Source organism: Somniosus microcephalus, chromosome 28 (assembly GCF_052327205.1).
Source record: "Somniosus microcephalus isolate GS21.2 chromosome 28, FLI_Smic_1.0, whole genome shotgun sequence".
Taxonomy (NCBI): domain Eukaryota; kingdom Metazoa; phylum Chordata; class Chondrichthyes; order Squaliformes; family Somniosidae; genus Somniosus; species Somniosus microcephalus.
Window position 1 is genome coordinate 10,760,199 of NC_141014.1, and position 16,595 is coordinate 10,776,793.

A 16,595-nucleotide genomic window follows, 5' to 3' on the forward strand; every position below is an offset into this window, starting at 1 on the left:
AAGGGGAATACAGTTCTGTGCTGAAGATTCTAAAACTTTGTCCCAAATTAAAGAATTGTTATGTAAATAAATACTTGTAAATTTTGTGTGTCGTTGAAGTTTGTTGCCAGCCCTAAAATTAAAAATTGAGTGTTAAACTCGGCTCCAGCTGTGTCTTGGCTCTGTAGCAAATTGACTGCTTCACATTCAATTTAACTCTTCAGCTCAAAGCATTTGTTTCAAGTGCATGGAGCTTATATTTGAGCTTAAAATAATTTTATCGGATAACCTAAGTCTGGCCACTTGTCTCCCTTTTTGTACATTTCTGTGCTTGGGCCTAGTCCATCTAAATAGGTTAGTTACCTTGAATTAAATTATTGGATTGTAAGCCATGTTTTTACAGAAATTCACTTTCATTGATAGACTAGAGAAGTAGCACTTAAGGCAGTTGGAACTACATGGATGAAGCTGTTGTGGCAAGCTGTGTTTCTCGTCTTTTCCTTTTGACTTTAATGAGTTTGAAAGTTTTATTTTGCTTCTGTCTACTGCTTTCACAGCCGAGCTTAATCAAGTCTTTGCCCGACGTGCATGTTCACATCAGAAGTGGGAGTCCTAGCCTTTTTCCCTCCCCCCTTCTCCCTACTCTGGAATGTTGAGGCCAGTTGTCGTGCCCCGTACAGTTGACCTACTCAATAGAGTGTGGATCATATCTGCAATCTGTCTAGTCTGCTTGACTCAGCAACTCGCCCCTGGGGTGGAGTGTGAGGTTTTTTAAATGCCAATTTGCCTTGTTCTAGGAGCATTAGAATTAATGGAGCAGGTTGCTTCTCCATCTCTGAGCACGATGTATAGAGAAAAGCTTGTTGATACATTGACTGCCCAGGTCTATAATGTTCCACTTAGTATTGTAAAACAGTAAAGGGTGTGATGACGACTCATGGCTTTGCTGTGCATTGCTTACAAACTAAGAACTACACAAACATCTCCTTGAGGATATTTCACGCTCGTGTAATTTCAATGTGTAATGCCAGTTTTTTTTTTTTACAAAGGTGCATTTTACTGTGGCAGTTAAAATAAATGATCATTTCCTCCTTGAGTTTTTTTTATAGAACTTGTCCTTTTACAGTATTGCTGTCATTGTCAAAAGTGTAGCTTCAACAGCATCTGCTTAACCTTAGTTTTTTTTAATTGCAGGTATCCGGTTAGCAGTCATAATGACTCAACGAGATGCAGAACGGTATCTCTATGTGGATAAAAATGTCATCAATAACCCATTGACACAGGCTGACTGGGCAGCAAAGAAACTGGTGTGGGTGCCCTCGGAACGGAATGGATTTGAGGCTGCCAGCCTCAAGGAGGAAATTGGTGATGAGGCAGTCGTTGAGTTGGTGGAGAATGGCAAGAAAGTCAAAGTCAACAAGGATGACATCCAAAAGATGAACCCGCCCAAGTTCTCCAAGGTGGAAGACATGGCAGAGCTGACTTGCCTGAATGAGGCTTCTGTACTGCACAACTTGAAAGAGCGTTACTACTCAGGGCTGATCTATGTAAGTTTTTATTGTTACTCAATTTTATGTCAATTTATGGGACTTTTTTGTTCTTTGTGATTTATTATTAACTTTTAACATCTTAGTATTTATTTTCCAATCTATTCCAAACATCTCTGATTTATGAGTGTACAAGACAGGAAAAGATCACTGGTCCATCGAGCTTGTCTCATCCTCACGGTGAAACATATGCACCATCAAACCCACACCACTCAGTTTCCTCGGAGAGGCAAAACAAGAGGGGGGGGGAAAAAAAGCCCAATTGTTAGGAAAAAAAACTCTGGGCAAATTTCTCTCCAACCCCTGAAGACAATCAAACAAACTCCATGGTGATTAGCATCACTAGTCCCAGTTAACCCAACTACCTTCTATAACGCAAGATGCCTTCCACTCTTGGGGACTCGTCAAGCTCCCTTTTGAAGGGCCATAGGAAATCCACACATGCTGGCAACCCATTCCAGAAGTGGTTGACTTTGCAAAATGTAGTACTTCCTGCCAACTGTCTGCTTTCATAACTTATACTGATGATCCGAGTTCTCCTCTGCCTATTTAACTCAAATAAGCTGTCCACTTTGACAATCTAATCCCTTCCTTATTTTAAAGATCACATCCCTCTCAATCTACTTTTTTCAGAGTTAAAGGCCCCAATTCCTTTGTCCTTTCCTGATAACTAAGGGCTGTTAAACTAGGTGTCAGCCAAGTAGCCCTCTGAACTTTTCCTGTGTTTTGATATTCCCTGCCATGTGAGGGCACCAAAATTGGATACAGTATTTTACATGTGGGTGAACCAGATCCTTCTACAAGCAAAGAATTGTATATTTAGTTGTCCCAGCTATATACCCCAACATGTTACTTGCTTTCGCAACAGCCTTGCAACATGAGTCATGGACCTTCAATGTTTCGTAAACTGCAACCTCCGGGTCCGTCTCCCAATCAACCGCCAACAACAGCAACTTGTATTTATATAGCACCTTTAATGTCATAAAACATCCCAAGGTGCTTCACAGGAGTATTATAAGACAAAAATTTGATTCTGAGCCACATAAGAAATTAGGACAAATGACCAAAAGCTTGGTCAGAGGTAGGTTTTAAGGGGCATCTCAAAGGAGGAAAGAGAGGTAGAAAGGCGGAGAGGTTTAGGCAGGGAATTCCAGAGCTTAGGGCCCAGGCAACAGAAGGCATAGCCACCAATGGTTGAGCGATTTATAGTCAGGGATGCTCGAGGGCAGAATTAGGGGAGCACAGATATCTCGGGCGGTGGGGCTGGTTGTGGGGCTGGAGGAGATTACAGATGGGGAGGGGCGAGGCCACGGAAGAATTTGAAAACAAGGATAAGAATTTTGAAATCGTGTTGCTTAACCGGGAGCCAATGTAGGTCAGCGAGCACAGGAGTGATGGATGAATAGGACTTGGTGCGAGTTAGGACATGAGTTTTGGATGACCTCAAGTTTACATAGGGTAGAACGTGGGAGGCCACCAGGAGTGCGTTGAAACAGTCAAGTCTCGAGGTAACAAAGGCATGGATGAGGGTTTCAGCGGTGGATGAGCTGAGGCAAGGGTGGAGACGGGTGATATTACGGAGGTGCAAATAGGTGGTCTTTGTTATGTTGCGGATATGTGGTCGGAAGCTCATTTCAGGGTCAAAAATGACACCAAGGTTGCGAACAGTGTGGTTCAGCCTCAGACAGATGTTAGGGAGAGGGATGGAGTCAGTGGCTAGGGAACGGAATTCGTGGCGGGGACTGAAAACAATGGCTTCGGTCTTTCCATTATTTAATTGGAGAAAATTTTGGCTCATCCAGAACTGGATGTCGGACAAGCAGTCTGACAATTTAGAGACCGTGGAGGGGTCTAGAGAAGTGGTGCTGAGGTAGAGCTGGGTGTCCAACCCTGCTTGGTGTATACATGGAATTATTCTGGCCCAAATGCTGCTTTTATCGGAATTGAAAGACATTTGCCGCACATGGGGCCCATTCTCCCAATGTGCCTAGATCGGCCTACCTTTGTATTTGCAGTCAATACTGTATTATTGATGTACCTTCAGGTTACCAATTTTCATAGATCATGAGCTTATTTTAGTCATCCGGGCTGTCTCATGAATTTAGAATATCTGTTTAAAAATTTGCGCACTCATAATACAGTATACATTGGAACAGGAGTCAGCCATTCAACCCCTCGAGCCTGTTCTGCCATTCAGTGAGATCATGGCTGATCTGTATCCTAATTTCATCCACCCAACTTGGCTCCATATCACTTAATACCCTTGGCTAACAAAAATCTATCTCTGTTTTAAAATGAACTAAGCTAGCATCTACTGCTTTTTGTGGGCGAGTTCCACACTCCTACTATCTTTGCATGAACAAGTGTTTCCTAACTTCTTTCCTGAATGACCTGGTTCTGATTTTAAGGTTATGTCCCCTTACCCTCAACTCACCTACAGCGGAACAAGTTTTTCTGTCTGTGTCTCTCTCCCCTATCAATTCTTTTCAAAATCCTAAAAACCTCAATCAAATCACCCCTAACAGTCTATACCCGGGAATACAAGACTAATTTATGTCTAATTTGTCCAAACATGGACAAAAGAGCTGAACTCGAGGTGAGGTGAGAGTGACTGCCCTTGACATCAAGGCAGCATTTGATCGAGTGTGGCATCAAGGAGCCCTAGCAAAACTGAAGTCAATGGGAATCAAGGGGAAAACTCTCCATTGGTTGCAATCATACCTAGCACCAAGGAAGTTGGCTGTGGTTGTTGGAGGTCATTCATCTCAATCACATGACATCACTGCAGGAGTTCCTCAGGGCAGTGTCCTAGGCCCAACCATCTTCAGCTGTTTCATCAATGACCTTCCCTCCATCATAAGGTCAGAAGTGGGGACGTTCGCTGATGATTGCACACTGTTCAGCACCATTCGAGACTCGTCAGATACTGACGCAGTCCGTGTCCATATGCAGCAAGACCTGGATAACATTCAGACTTGGGCTGACAAGTGGCAAGTAACATTCGCACCACACAAGTGCCAGGCAATGACCATCTCCAACAAGCGAGACTCTAACCATCTCCCCTTGACATTCAATGGCATTACCATCGCTGAATCCCCCACTATCAACATCATGGTGGTTACCATTGATCAGAAACTGAACTGGACCAGCCATATAAATACTGTGGCTACAAGAGCAGGCCAGAGGTTGGGAATTCTGCGGCGAGTGTCTCACCTCCTGACTCCCCAAAGCCTTTCCACCATCTACAAGGCACAAGTCAGGAGTGTGATGGAATACTCTCCACTTGCCTGGTTGAGTGCAGCTCCAACAACACTCAAGAAGCTCGACACCATTCAGGATAAAGCAGCCCGCTTGATTGGCACTCCATCCACCACCTTCAACATTCACTCCCTCCACCACCGGCGCACTGTGGCTGCAGTGTGTACCATCTACAAGATGCACTGCAGCAACTCGCCAAAGCTCCTTCAACAGCACCTTCCAAACCCGCGACCTCTACCACTTAGAAAGACAAGGGCAGCAGATGCATGGGAACATCACCACCTACAAGTTCCCCTCCAAGCCACACACCATCCTGACTTGGACCTGTATTGCCGTTCCTTCACTGTCGCTGGGCCAAAATCCTGGAACTCCCTTCCGAACAGCATTGTGGGTGTACCTACACCATATGGACTGCAGCGGTTCAAGAAGGCGGCTCACCACCATCTTCTCAAGGGCAATTAGGGATGGGCACTAAATGCAGGCCTAGCCAGTGACGCCCACATCCCATCAATGAATAAAAAAATAAAATCTCTCATTTAACCCTTGGAGCCCTGGTAACATTCTGGTGAATCTGCGCGGCACTACTTCCAAGGCCAGTGTTTTCTTTCTCCGGTGCGGTGCCCAGAACTGTACACAATACTCCAGATGTGGTCTAGCCAGGGCTTTGTACAGCTGTAGGAAAGCTTCCCCTTTATATTCTAGCCCTCTAGATATAATGGCTACCATTCCATTAGCCTTTTTGATTACTTTTTGTACCAGACAGTGAACCAATGTGCCTTGTAATTTTGTTTCGTGCGCGGGCCCTCTAACTGGCTGCGCGGCCCGTTCAAATTTTCGCACATGCGTAGTTATTTCCAGTTCAAAGCTGGTGAGCGGCCTGCGCAGTTTAGTGGAAATGTCGCTGACTACTATATTTTAGTGATCTGTGTACATGGACCCTAAATCTCTTTGGACCTCCACTGTTCGTGGCTTTTCACCATTTAAACAATACTCTGATCCATCCTTTTTTGGTCCAAAATGAATGACCTCGCACTTGCACTGACCTACACTTATGCTAAAATTCGGTTACTGGCTGGCCCTGAATTTGAAACAGAAAAACCACTCAATGATCAGCTTCATTCAGATTAAAACTTTAATGGCGATATGGTTTCAACATATCTGCAAAATTGGGCTGGTACCTTTTTGTCAGGGCAGTGATGAAACATAATTTGAAATTGCACAAATAAAGTGCACTTGAAACTGAATGCAAAGAATGGTTTAAAGGTAAGTTTCACAGCTTATTTTCAAATCCGTCAGAACAGAGCCACACTGCACAATCTGGCGGAGAAAGGGTTAATTGCTTATCCCTAGTTTATCAGATTCTGGATGATGGGTGGTCTGTATTTTAAAAAAAAAAGAAAAAAATGAACAGGAAGATGTGCTTTAGCAGGGAGTGACGAGCTGCTGGGCAGCTGTAAAGAAATGAGGAAAAAACATTTCCCATAAACATACTGATTGCAAAACAGCTCAGCTTACATCCTGTTGATTTCAGCTGCTGGGGCATATTGTGGGGAGCAAATACTGTGTGTTGAAAGAAATGAAACGAGGGATCATTTCATTATGAATTTGGCTAAGTGGTTGCCAAAATTGGTGCTGTTTTCACAAATTGCCGTGTGGCATATTAAATGCTTTACCATAGCTGTTTGCTGTTTCAGCAGCTACTTTGCAATTTTTGTTGTTGCAGGGTCTATAACCTTCAGCAATTGGAGGGAAGGACATTTAGATAATGCTCCTTAGCAATTTTTGAGAGACCTGAGAGCAAGTTTTCTCCCCTAGAACCCGCAGTGACTGATTCTCGGTTCCCTGGGTACCTGCCACATTTGGTACTTTGCACAAGTAGTGTAAACCTAGACAGGTGGGGGGGGAGGGGAGTGCATCAATCAAGCTGTGTCCTGTTCTTGCCTGATGTCCAAAAATTCAAACTGAATATAGAACACAACGTAAGAATTAGGAGTAGGAATCGGCCATAGGACCCCTTGAGCCTGCACCACCATTCATTAAGGTCATGGCTGATCTTCAACCTCAGCTCCACTTTCCCACCCAATCTTCATATCCCTTGATTCCCTTGGAGTCCAAAATATGTCTATCTCAGCCTTGAATATACTCAACGACTCGGCATCCACAGTTCTTTGGGGTAGAGAATTCCAAAGGTTCACAACTCTTGAGTGAAGAAATTCCTCCTCATCTCAGTCTTAAATGACCAACCCCTTATCCCGAGACTATAACCCCTAGCCAGGGGAAACATCTACCCTGTCAATCCCCCTCAGAATCTCATACGTTTCAATGAGATCTTCTAAATTCCAGGAGTTTAGGAGTAGAAAGCCTGGTGTTTTCCTGCCCCCTTTTTCCTCAAGATTTCTGAAGCTAATTCTACTCGTGCCATCCTGGCTGAGGTTAGTTAACTCTGCACAGACTAAGGTTCAGACCTGTAACCTGTTGGGTCACCCTGACTTATCATGTGCAGTGCTTGCCATTGAGCCTTTGGGGAGACTTGGAGTACTCATGGTAAGAGTATGGGAGATTTATATCTGAGACCAAGTCTTGTGTGTGTGTGTGTGTGTGTGTGTGTGTGTGTGTGTGTGTGTGTATATATATATATATAAAAAATATAATATATATATATATTATTTATATATATATATATATATATATATATATATATATATATATTGGCAACTTTTCGTATGCAAGTTCGCTTTCCCATGATAAGCATGAATGTAAAAGTTGTAGTTCCCGAGCTATTTAGCCCTTCAGTATTGTCTATTATTGATACTGATATTTGCAGGAACATGAAATAAAACACACATGGCTAGAAATAAAAAGCAATTCCTTTTGGCATCTTAAAGTTACATTAATGTTTGAGGTAGATTGTTCACCAGAACTGGAGATAGGTTAGGTTAAATTTTTTTCACAGGCTGTGTATTCCCACTGTTTCCTTATTTCAGATTTTAAGGATTTGCTTAGTTGCAGAAACATTTTGGCCCCACTTGTTTGGAAAAATCATTGAGGACATTTGAAATTTAAAGTTTATTTTGGAGCAGTGTTCTAGAGTCCTTTTCAGATGACCCCTAGACTCCACCTATTAGAAGAATGGGAAAACAGCTTCAAGTTGTCAGTCCCAATTATAAGCTCATTTATTAAAAGATGCATGACCCAGACCAAGCATGTGATAGAATTTCAAAACTGACGCACACAAAACTCTTCAGATCAAATTTCAGCCCTTTCTAGCCTGTATCCCAAACACTACATATGTGATTTACTAATGTTTATCTATGGCAAGTGAGATGGATGCCTAACTGAACACACACAAATTTACAGCACTATCCTGAGGGAACAATTGCCATTAATTTAGCTGGTACTCAGTACTTTTCCAACCACATTTATGAAGGTTTCCTCCTTGACCTAAAAGAAACGCGTAGGTGTTTGAATGTGTCGTTTCACAGATTCATTGCTAAGTTAATGTTGTAACTGTCACTTTCAACAAATCTTTTTTGGTTCAATCTCCTAAGGTTTGAAGTGAGATTTACTTTAACAGGAAGTCAAATTTTGCTGCAGTTTTAATGGTAGTTTGGGGTTACCAAAGTTTGTTTGATTTTGGGCTTGGGCAGGGGATGGTGAAGATGGAGGGAGTTTTCTTTTTCTCTCCCCAACTCCTGTTTTGCAGCTTTTTTTGTTCAGTTGGTTGAGTAGGGATAACCGTACTGGAGTGGTTGTGTGCTGGTATCCATCTGCAATTCTGCTCAGTATATATATTTTTTTTTAGTATCGAATGAGAAGTCCATTCGGTCCATCAAGCCCACTATTTTCATAGTCTACTCCATTCATTTAATGTAGTAAGGAAAATGTTTTACAGAAATACTCCTTGGTCTCCAGAGATAATTGAACAAAATTTGAGCAGAGATCCATTCTCAATATTTGATCCTAGCCAAGGTAAGGTGGATAAACATAGAAGAGAGCGGTAGGATTGCTTTTTGTGTTTTACTCTAGCCAGGGAAGGGATCGTGTTTAGAACCAGTTTCCCTTTTCAGGATGCAAACACCAGATCTTATAAACAGAATTTGTCCCCTTTCATCATCTATATGCTATTACCTTGCAGAGATCTCAGTGGATTTAACATAGTGCACCATGCTACCAAATATAGACCAGTTCGTTTACGTTCTGAAGTAACTAATCCTCCCCATTTGTGTTTATGGATGCACAATGGGAGAGTCGTCTTGCTGTAGCGGTTTTTAGATTAACTCCATGCGCACGCGCAAAAAATCGAGCCTGTAAACCAATTTGATCTTTGATCAGACATCATCTGATCTATGAAACTGAAATAAGAATCTAAGTTCTACAGATGCTGTAGTTGGTGGGAAAGATTGCTATTGAAGTTTTCATTAGTGATTTAGTCTGTTCCCTTTCATACAAACAGGAGCAAAGACCTGCACAGGATAATTTATCCCAATTGATACTGGTATTAAGACAAGAAAAGCTCTACAATGTGCTACAGGCCTGATTAGTTGTTTTTCATTTTACTGGTTATTTACAAGTTCCAGTTGAGAATTAGTAAGTCATTGAGCAAAAAAAGAAAAATATTCTTTGGAAGGATGAGAGCAACTAGATGCCTGTGGCAAAAAGCTATATTTTCTAAAGATCCACCAGAGGTACCCAGGAATGCAAGATCAAACTTGTGAGCAATGGGCTGAATTGAAATGGCTTCTGCCCCTATTCCTCCTTTGGCAGTAATCTAGTGAGTGCCTGTGGACATGAACGTCCTGGTGAGATACAAATAATTGTGATTTCCTTGGCTTCCTGTCATCTGATCTTGCATTACTGCCTGTCTTTATACTGTCCCTGCAGTCGAGTGAAGATTATGACTGCCTTATTCAGCTGCAGGAAATTGCACAAGACGGAACACTAACGCTATATTCTTAATTGTCCAGATTTTCTCCTCGCCCTTCCTGCCGGCAGTGATTCTTGCTTGGGTGTAGTTCCACTGATGGCAGCCCTACTTTATCTAAACAGCCGTTTTCACGTGTAAGCCTAAACGAGTGCACTATCCACCAAGGAGGTCACTGGATCCGGATGAGGAAAAGGCGACCTAGGTTTTTCCCCTTTCACTTATTGGGCACTGATATCAATTGTCCCACCTGCTGCCTCACCCAATGCCTGGGACATTACTAGTTGTGTGGCTCAGTACACCACACAGTGTGTTATCATGGGGAGCCTAGCAATTTTAAATGTACATTTTTACATGTTTTGCACCATGTGATGGCTTTAAAATCCTTGTTCATGGTCTCCCAAGTTTCCAGCTGAAGATATCTAAATTGACATTCCGCTCAATATGACAAGTCTTTGCACTGCTATATTAAACTATAAATACCTTGTAAGTTTCAACATTTTGTTGGTTTTAGGACCATGTGTATTCTTCAATAAAATACCTCTAACTTGAGTAAAATTAGTTTGTATTTGGCTTCCCTTCAGTTGCTTAAGGGGTAAACACACTTTCCAGTGTAGTTTTGATCTCTAAAAATTGAAGTTTTTTCCCAACCAATTCCTGCTCTCCTGAAGGTGTTGACTGCTCTGGGCTGCAGTTTCACAGTTGCTGGCTGCTCTCTTGCACCTATGTTTGAGTGACAGTTGTGCTGTATGAGTCTTGGTGAGTGTTAATTGGGTATTCAGTGTCACAGCCAATCCCGATCCTGGCTAGTGATCACGAGAGGAACCTGCTGGTTTTTTTATCACCTTCCTTCCTCTATTCCTGCCCCTGCTGAGGTGCTGAGGCTAATTGTATCATCTCTGGCAGATCACCTTGGTGAGATCAGATGATGTAGCAGACTGGGGATTGAACCGAGGACCATCTTGTTCTCTATGACTTAACTAGTCACTGGTTACACTTTTTGAGTGAGCCAAAATCTTCATTTTAATTTCATCAGAGAATATGTCACAATACAGTCGAGCTAGTTTGGAATTTGGGTAATTGTTTTGAGATCAAATTTGGCCACTTTCAAATGGTTTTTGATTCAAAAACTTAGCCAGTTGTGAATTTTGCTATGGATTGCTGTACTGTTCCACAAGGGCACCTATTGCTTACCACAATCCTGTAAGCATTTACGTACATGTTGAGTCTTGACACATGATGTAGTGAAATTGTAACTTGGATAGTCAATTAAGATGAAGCTGGCACCTGTGGACTGGCTGCAGGCACTTGCACTAATAAAAAGCAAGAACAAACTTGCATTTGTATAGCGCCTTTTACAACCTAAGGACTTCACAGCCAATTAAGTACTTTTGAAGTGTCGCCACTTTTGTAATGTAGGGAAACCAATCTGGTTTCTTTAACCCAGTAGTAGACTCTTAAACACAGCTGCCATGGCTTCCCTTTAAACATTGCAGTGCTTAAGCCAAGCTACGATTCATATAAAAAGGCACAAAAGCCAAACACTGCAGATGCTGGAAATATGAAATAAAAACAGAATATGTTGGAAATACTCAGCAGGTCAGGCAGCACCTGTGGGAGGGAAAGAGTGAATATTTCAGGTCGATGACCTTTCCTCAGATTCCAGGTTCAAGGAGAAGACTTCTTACCGGCATGGGTCTAGATCTTGTATAAAATCCCAATTTGGAGCAAGGAGAGGTCAATTACAATTAATCAGCTGACCATTAGGGCCATTCTGGTCTCCATTAATGGATTTAGAAACCCTGCTTATGTGAAATGTATCCATTTGTATTGCTTTTACCATGGAATTGTTACTTAAAACAATATACAGGAAACTTTCTGGTATCCGGCACTGACGGGACCGAGCTGTTGCCGTTCCATCAAAACTGCTGGAGAAACCAGCGCTAATGTTAAAACATACGGAGCTTCTGAGCTCCGTGTGAAGCAACAAACCCTGTTACTTAGCAACAGCTTCAAAACAGTCGGCGTAGCTTGCAAGCGTCTCTGTAGCTAAGCAACAGCTTCAGCTAGACCTTGCAGAGCCACGACTGGAGAAAAAAAGCAACGAGAAGTAAAAAAAACTTATCTGAACCGACTCCTGAATTTTGCCGGTGGATAGAGCTTTCTGGACATTTAACCTCCGGTTAAATGAAAGTTTCCTGTATAAGCAGAATTATTAATGCATAGGACTGTGTTTTGATATTGTGGACACAAATTGATTACATTTGGGTTTACATTTAAAAATTTTTGTTGGACTTAGCTTATTTTTACCCTTTCCCCCTGAAGGCATTGAATCCTTGCCTGGCTAAGGTACCATGGGAACCAGTCGTCCTCCAATACCGTGCCCAAGTAGCCATCATTAATGTATTTGCATCTGTGAATTTTGGCAAACTGTCTAATTTGTAGCTGAGCCCAGTCCTGTCTTCACAGGGCATTCACGGACGCGCACTTCTGGCTGTGGTTGCTATATATAGTGATGAGCAGTGGGAGCTCTGTTTGATTATTTTATTCGTTCATGGGATGTGGGCGTCGCTGACAAGGCCAGCACTTCTTGCCCATTCCTAGTTGCCCTTGAGGTGGTGAGCCGCTGCCTTGCACCGCTGCAGTCCGTGTGGTGAAGGTACTCCCACAGTGCTGTTAGGGAGGGAGTTCCAGGATTTTGACCCAGCGACGATAAAGGATCGGCTGATATACTTCCAGGTTAGGATGGTGTGTGACTTGGAGGGGAACTTGGAGTTGGTGCTGTTCCCATGTGTCTGCTGCCCATGTCCTTCTAGTTGGTAGAGGTCGCGGGTTTGGGAGGTGCTGCTGAAGAAGCCTTGGCGAGTTGCTGCAGTGCATCTTTTATTGGTACTCTCTGCAGCCACGGTACGCCGGTGGTGGAGGGAGTGAATGTTTAAGGTGGTGGATAGGGTGCTAATCAAGCAGGCTGCTTTGTCTTGGATGATGTCCAGCTTCTTGTGTTGTTGAGACTGCACTCATCCTGGCAAGTATTCCATCACACTCCTGACTTGTGCCTTCTAGATGGTGGAAAGGCTTTGGAGAGTAAGGAGGTGAGAAACTCGCTGCAGAATACCCAGCCTCTGACCGGCTCTTGTTGCCACTGTATTTATGTGGCTGGTCCAGTTAAGTTTCTGGTCAATGGTGACCCCCAGGATATTGATGGTTGGGGATACGGCGATGGTAATGCCGTTGAATGTCATGGGGCGGTGATTAGACGTTCACTTGTTGGAGATAGTAATTGTCTGGCACTTGTGTGGCGCGAATGTTACCTGCCACTTATCAGCTCAAGCCTGAATGTCTTTCTGCATGTGGGCATGAACTGCTTCATTATCTGAGGAGTTGCGAATGGCACTGAACACTGCCGTCATCAGTGACCATCCCCACTTCTGACCTTATGATTGATGAAGCAGCTGAAGATGGTTAGGCCTGAGGAACTCCTGCAGCGGTGTGATGATTGACCACACACCACAACCATCTTCCTTTGTGCTAGGTATGACTCTAGCCAGTGGAGAGTTTTCCCCACGATTCCCATTGACTTTAGTTTTACTAGGGCTCCTTGATGTCGAGGGCAGTCACTCTCGCCTCACCTCTGGTATTCAGCTCCTTTGTCCATGTTTGGTCTAAGGCTGTAATGAGGTCTGGAGCCGCGTGGTCCTGGCGGAACCCAAACTGGGCATCAGTGAGCAGGTTATTGGTGAGTAAGTGCTGCTTGATAGCACTGTCGACGACACCTTCCATCACTTTGCTAATGATTGAGAGTAGACTGATGGGGTGGTAATTGGATTTGTCGTGGTTTTTGTGGACAGGACATACCTGGGCAGTTTTCCACATTGTCAGATAGATGCCCGTATTATAGCTGTACTGGAACAGCTTGGCTAGAGGCGCGGCTAGTTCTTGAGCACAAGTCTTCAGCATGACAGCCGGGATGTTGTCGGGGCCCACAGCCTTTGCTGTATCCAGTGCGCTCAGCCGTTTCTTGATTTCACGTGGAGTGAATCGAATTGGCTGAAGACTGGCTTCTGTGATGGTGGGGACCTCAGGAGTAGGCCAATATGGATCATCCACTTGGCACTTCTAGCTGAAGATGGTTGCAAATGCTTCAGCCTTGTCTTTTGCACTCCGAGCTGGGCTCCACTATCATTTGAGGATGGGGATATTCATGGAGCCTCCTCCTCCCATTAGTTGTTTAATGATCCACCACCATTCGCGACTGGATGTGGCAGGACTGCAGAGCTTTGATCTGATCCGTTGCTTGTGGGATTGCTTAGCTCTGTCTATAGCATGCTGCTTCTGGTTTTTAGCATGCATGTAGTCCTGTGTTGCAGCTTCTCCAGGTTGGCACCGCATTTTTAGATATGCTCTTCTACACTCCTTATTGAACTAGGATTGGTCCCCTGACTTGATGGTAATGGTAGAGTGAGAAATATGCTGGGCCATGAGATTACAGATTGTGGTGGAATTCAATTCTGCTGCTGCTGATGGCCCACAGCGCCTCATGGTTGCCCAGTTTGAGCTGCTAGATCTGTTCTGAACCTATCCCATTCAGCACGGTGGTAGTGCCACACAACAGAATGGAGGGGTGCCCTCTGAAGACAGGACTTCGTCTCCACATTGACTGTGCGGTCGTCACTGTTACCAATACTGTCATGGACAGATGCATCTGCGACAGGCAGATTGGTGAGGATGAGGTCGTGTTGGTTCTCCCCACCTGTCGCAGGCCCAGACTGGCAGTTACTGTCCTTCAGGACTCGGCCTGCTTGGTCAGTAGTGATGCTACCGAGCCACTCTTGATGGACATTGAAGTCCCCCACCCAGAGTACATTCTGTGCCCTTGCTACTCTCAGTGCTTCTTCCAAGTTGTGTTGAACATGGAGGAGTACTGATTCATCAGCTGAGGGAGGGCAGTAGGTGGTAATCAGCAGGAGGTTTCCTTGCCCATGTTTGACCTGAAGCCATGAGATTTCATGGGGTCCGGAGTCAATGTTGAGGACTCCCAGGGCCACTCCTTCCCGACTGTATACCACTGTGCCGCCACCCCTGGTGGGTCTGTCCTGCTGGTGGGACAGGACATAGCCAGGGATGGTGATGGAGGAGTTTGGGACATTGGCCGAAAGGTATGATTCAGTGAGTATGACCGTCGGGCTGTTGCTTGACGAGCCTATGGGACAGCTCTCCCAATTTTGGCATAAGTCCCCAAATGTTGGTGAGGAGGACTGCAGGGTCGACTGAGCTGGGTGTGCCAGTGCCGAGGTCAATGCCGGGTGGTCCGTCCGGTTTTATTTTCACTCACTCGCTAACCCAGGTTTGCTGAGGCCATTTGTCCTTGCGACCACCCCAATTGGGATCTAACTCCACATAGACAAGGGATTGAACCTGGGATGTTTGTGTGGCTCAGCTCCTCACTGGATAAACCTAGAATCATCAGAGGAGATATGGACTTAGCTTAACATCATTCTTCAAGTTTGGCTTTTGCCTTTTAAATACTACAAGGATGCAGATATTGTAATCCATGTAAAAGTGGTGCCATTCTCCCCCTGAAAACATGTATAACTTTGTACCTTTTTTTTTAGACTTACTCGGGTCTTTTCTGTGTGGTGATCAATCCTTACAAGAATCTGCCTATCTACACTGAGGAGATTGTTGAGATGTACAAGGGAAAAAAACGGCATGAGTTGCCGCCCCACATCTACGCCATTACAGACACTGCATACAGGAGTATGTTGCAAGGTGAGGGTTTTGCCTTAAAGTTCTTCGGTCGCCAACAATTACTACTGACTTATATCAATGATTGCTTCATTAATATGCAAAGAAGTACTCTGTTTTGTTTGTAATGCAAGGTAACCTCTGATTCACGAATTTAACACGACTTGCTTATTGGTTTAATGTATTCTGGTTAAATTTTCTCCCCTCCAATTAGTTTCATGAAGCTGTTGAATCCTTGTTGGTGTAGGGTTCCAAGGCACCAGTCATCTGGTATCTCTTCCAAATGTTCCTAATCCAGCTGTAGCTCAGTGGGTAGCGCACTCGCCTCAGAGTCAGGAGGTTATGGGTTGAAGTCCCACTCCAGTGCAGTGCTGAGGGAGTGCTGCACTGTCGGAGGTGCCGTCTTTCAGATGAGATGTTAAACCAAGGCCCCGTTTGCGCGCTCAGGTGGATGTAAAAGATCCCACGGCACTATTTCGAAGAAGAGCAGGGGAGTTCTCCCCGGTGTCCTGGCCAAGATTTATCCCTCAAATCAACATCTCTAAAACAGATTATCTGTTCATTATCACATTGCTGTTTGTGGGAGCTTGCTGTGCGCAAATTGGCTGCCGCATTTCCCACATTACAACAGTGACTATACTCCAAAAAGTACTTCATTGGTTGTAAAGCGCTTTGGAATGTCCAGTGGTAGTGAAAGGCGCTATAGAAATGTAACTTTTTTTCCTTTTATAAGCATCAACGACAAGTGTCGGTCGGCTATTTGACCGAAAACGATAAGCATTTCTGTCCTGCATCATCCGGCAAGATTACCCTCGCATTATCCTGTTGTCCTTCATCAATCTCCATACATGCACACTTCCAGCAGAAGTTGCTGGACAGCAATCACGAATGCGACCTCTGACCAATTTTTTAACTTAACGAGTTATGATCTGGAATGCACTGCTTGAAAGGGGGGTGGAAGCAGATTCAATCGTACCTTTCAGAAGGGAATTGGATACTTTAAAAAGGAAAAATATGCAGGGCAGTGGGGAAAAAGCAGGGGAGTGGGGCCAATTCGATAGCTCTTTCAGTGAGCTGGCATAGGCACAGTGGGCTGAATGGCCTCCTTCTGTGCTGTATGATTCTGAGTAAAGTAGCCATCTAAA

At 44.0% G+C, this 16,595-nt stretch overlaps 1 protein-coding gene across 3 annotated transcripts in view; it reads left to right on the forward strand.

Moving 5' to 3' along the window:
• LOC147098781 (myosin-9-like) overlaps window positions 1-16,595 on the forward strand; it is a 148,368-nt gene that overhangs the window by 24,664 nt on the left and 107,109 nt on the right. For all 3 annotated transcript variants that reach the window (XM_085969461.1, XM_085969463.1, XM_085969462.1), the window contains exons 2-3: window positions 1,174-1,526; window positions 15,318-15,474. In XM_085969461.1, coding sequence (XP_085825587.1) covers window positions 1,194-1,526; window positions 15,318-15,474 — 490 coding nt within the window. In that variant the 5' untranslated portion in view covers window positions 1,174-1,193. The remainder of the gene's footprint in view (window positions 1-1,173; window positions 1,527-15,317; window positions 15,475-16,595) is intronic.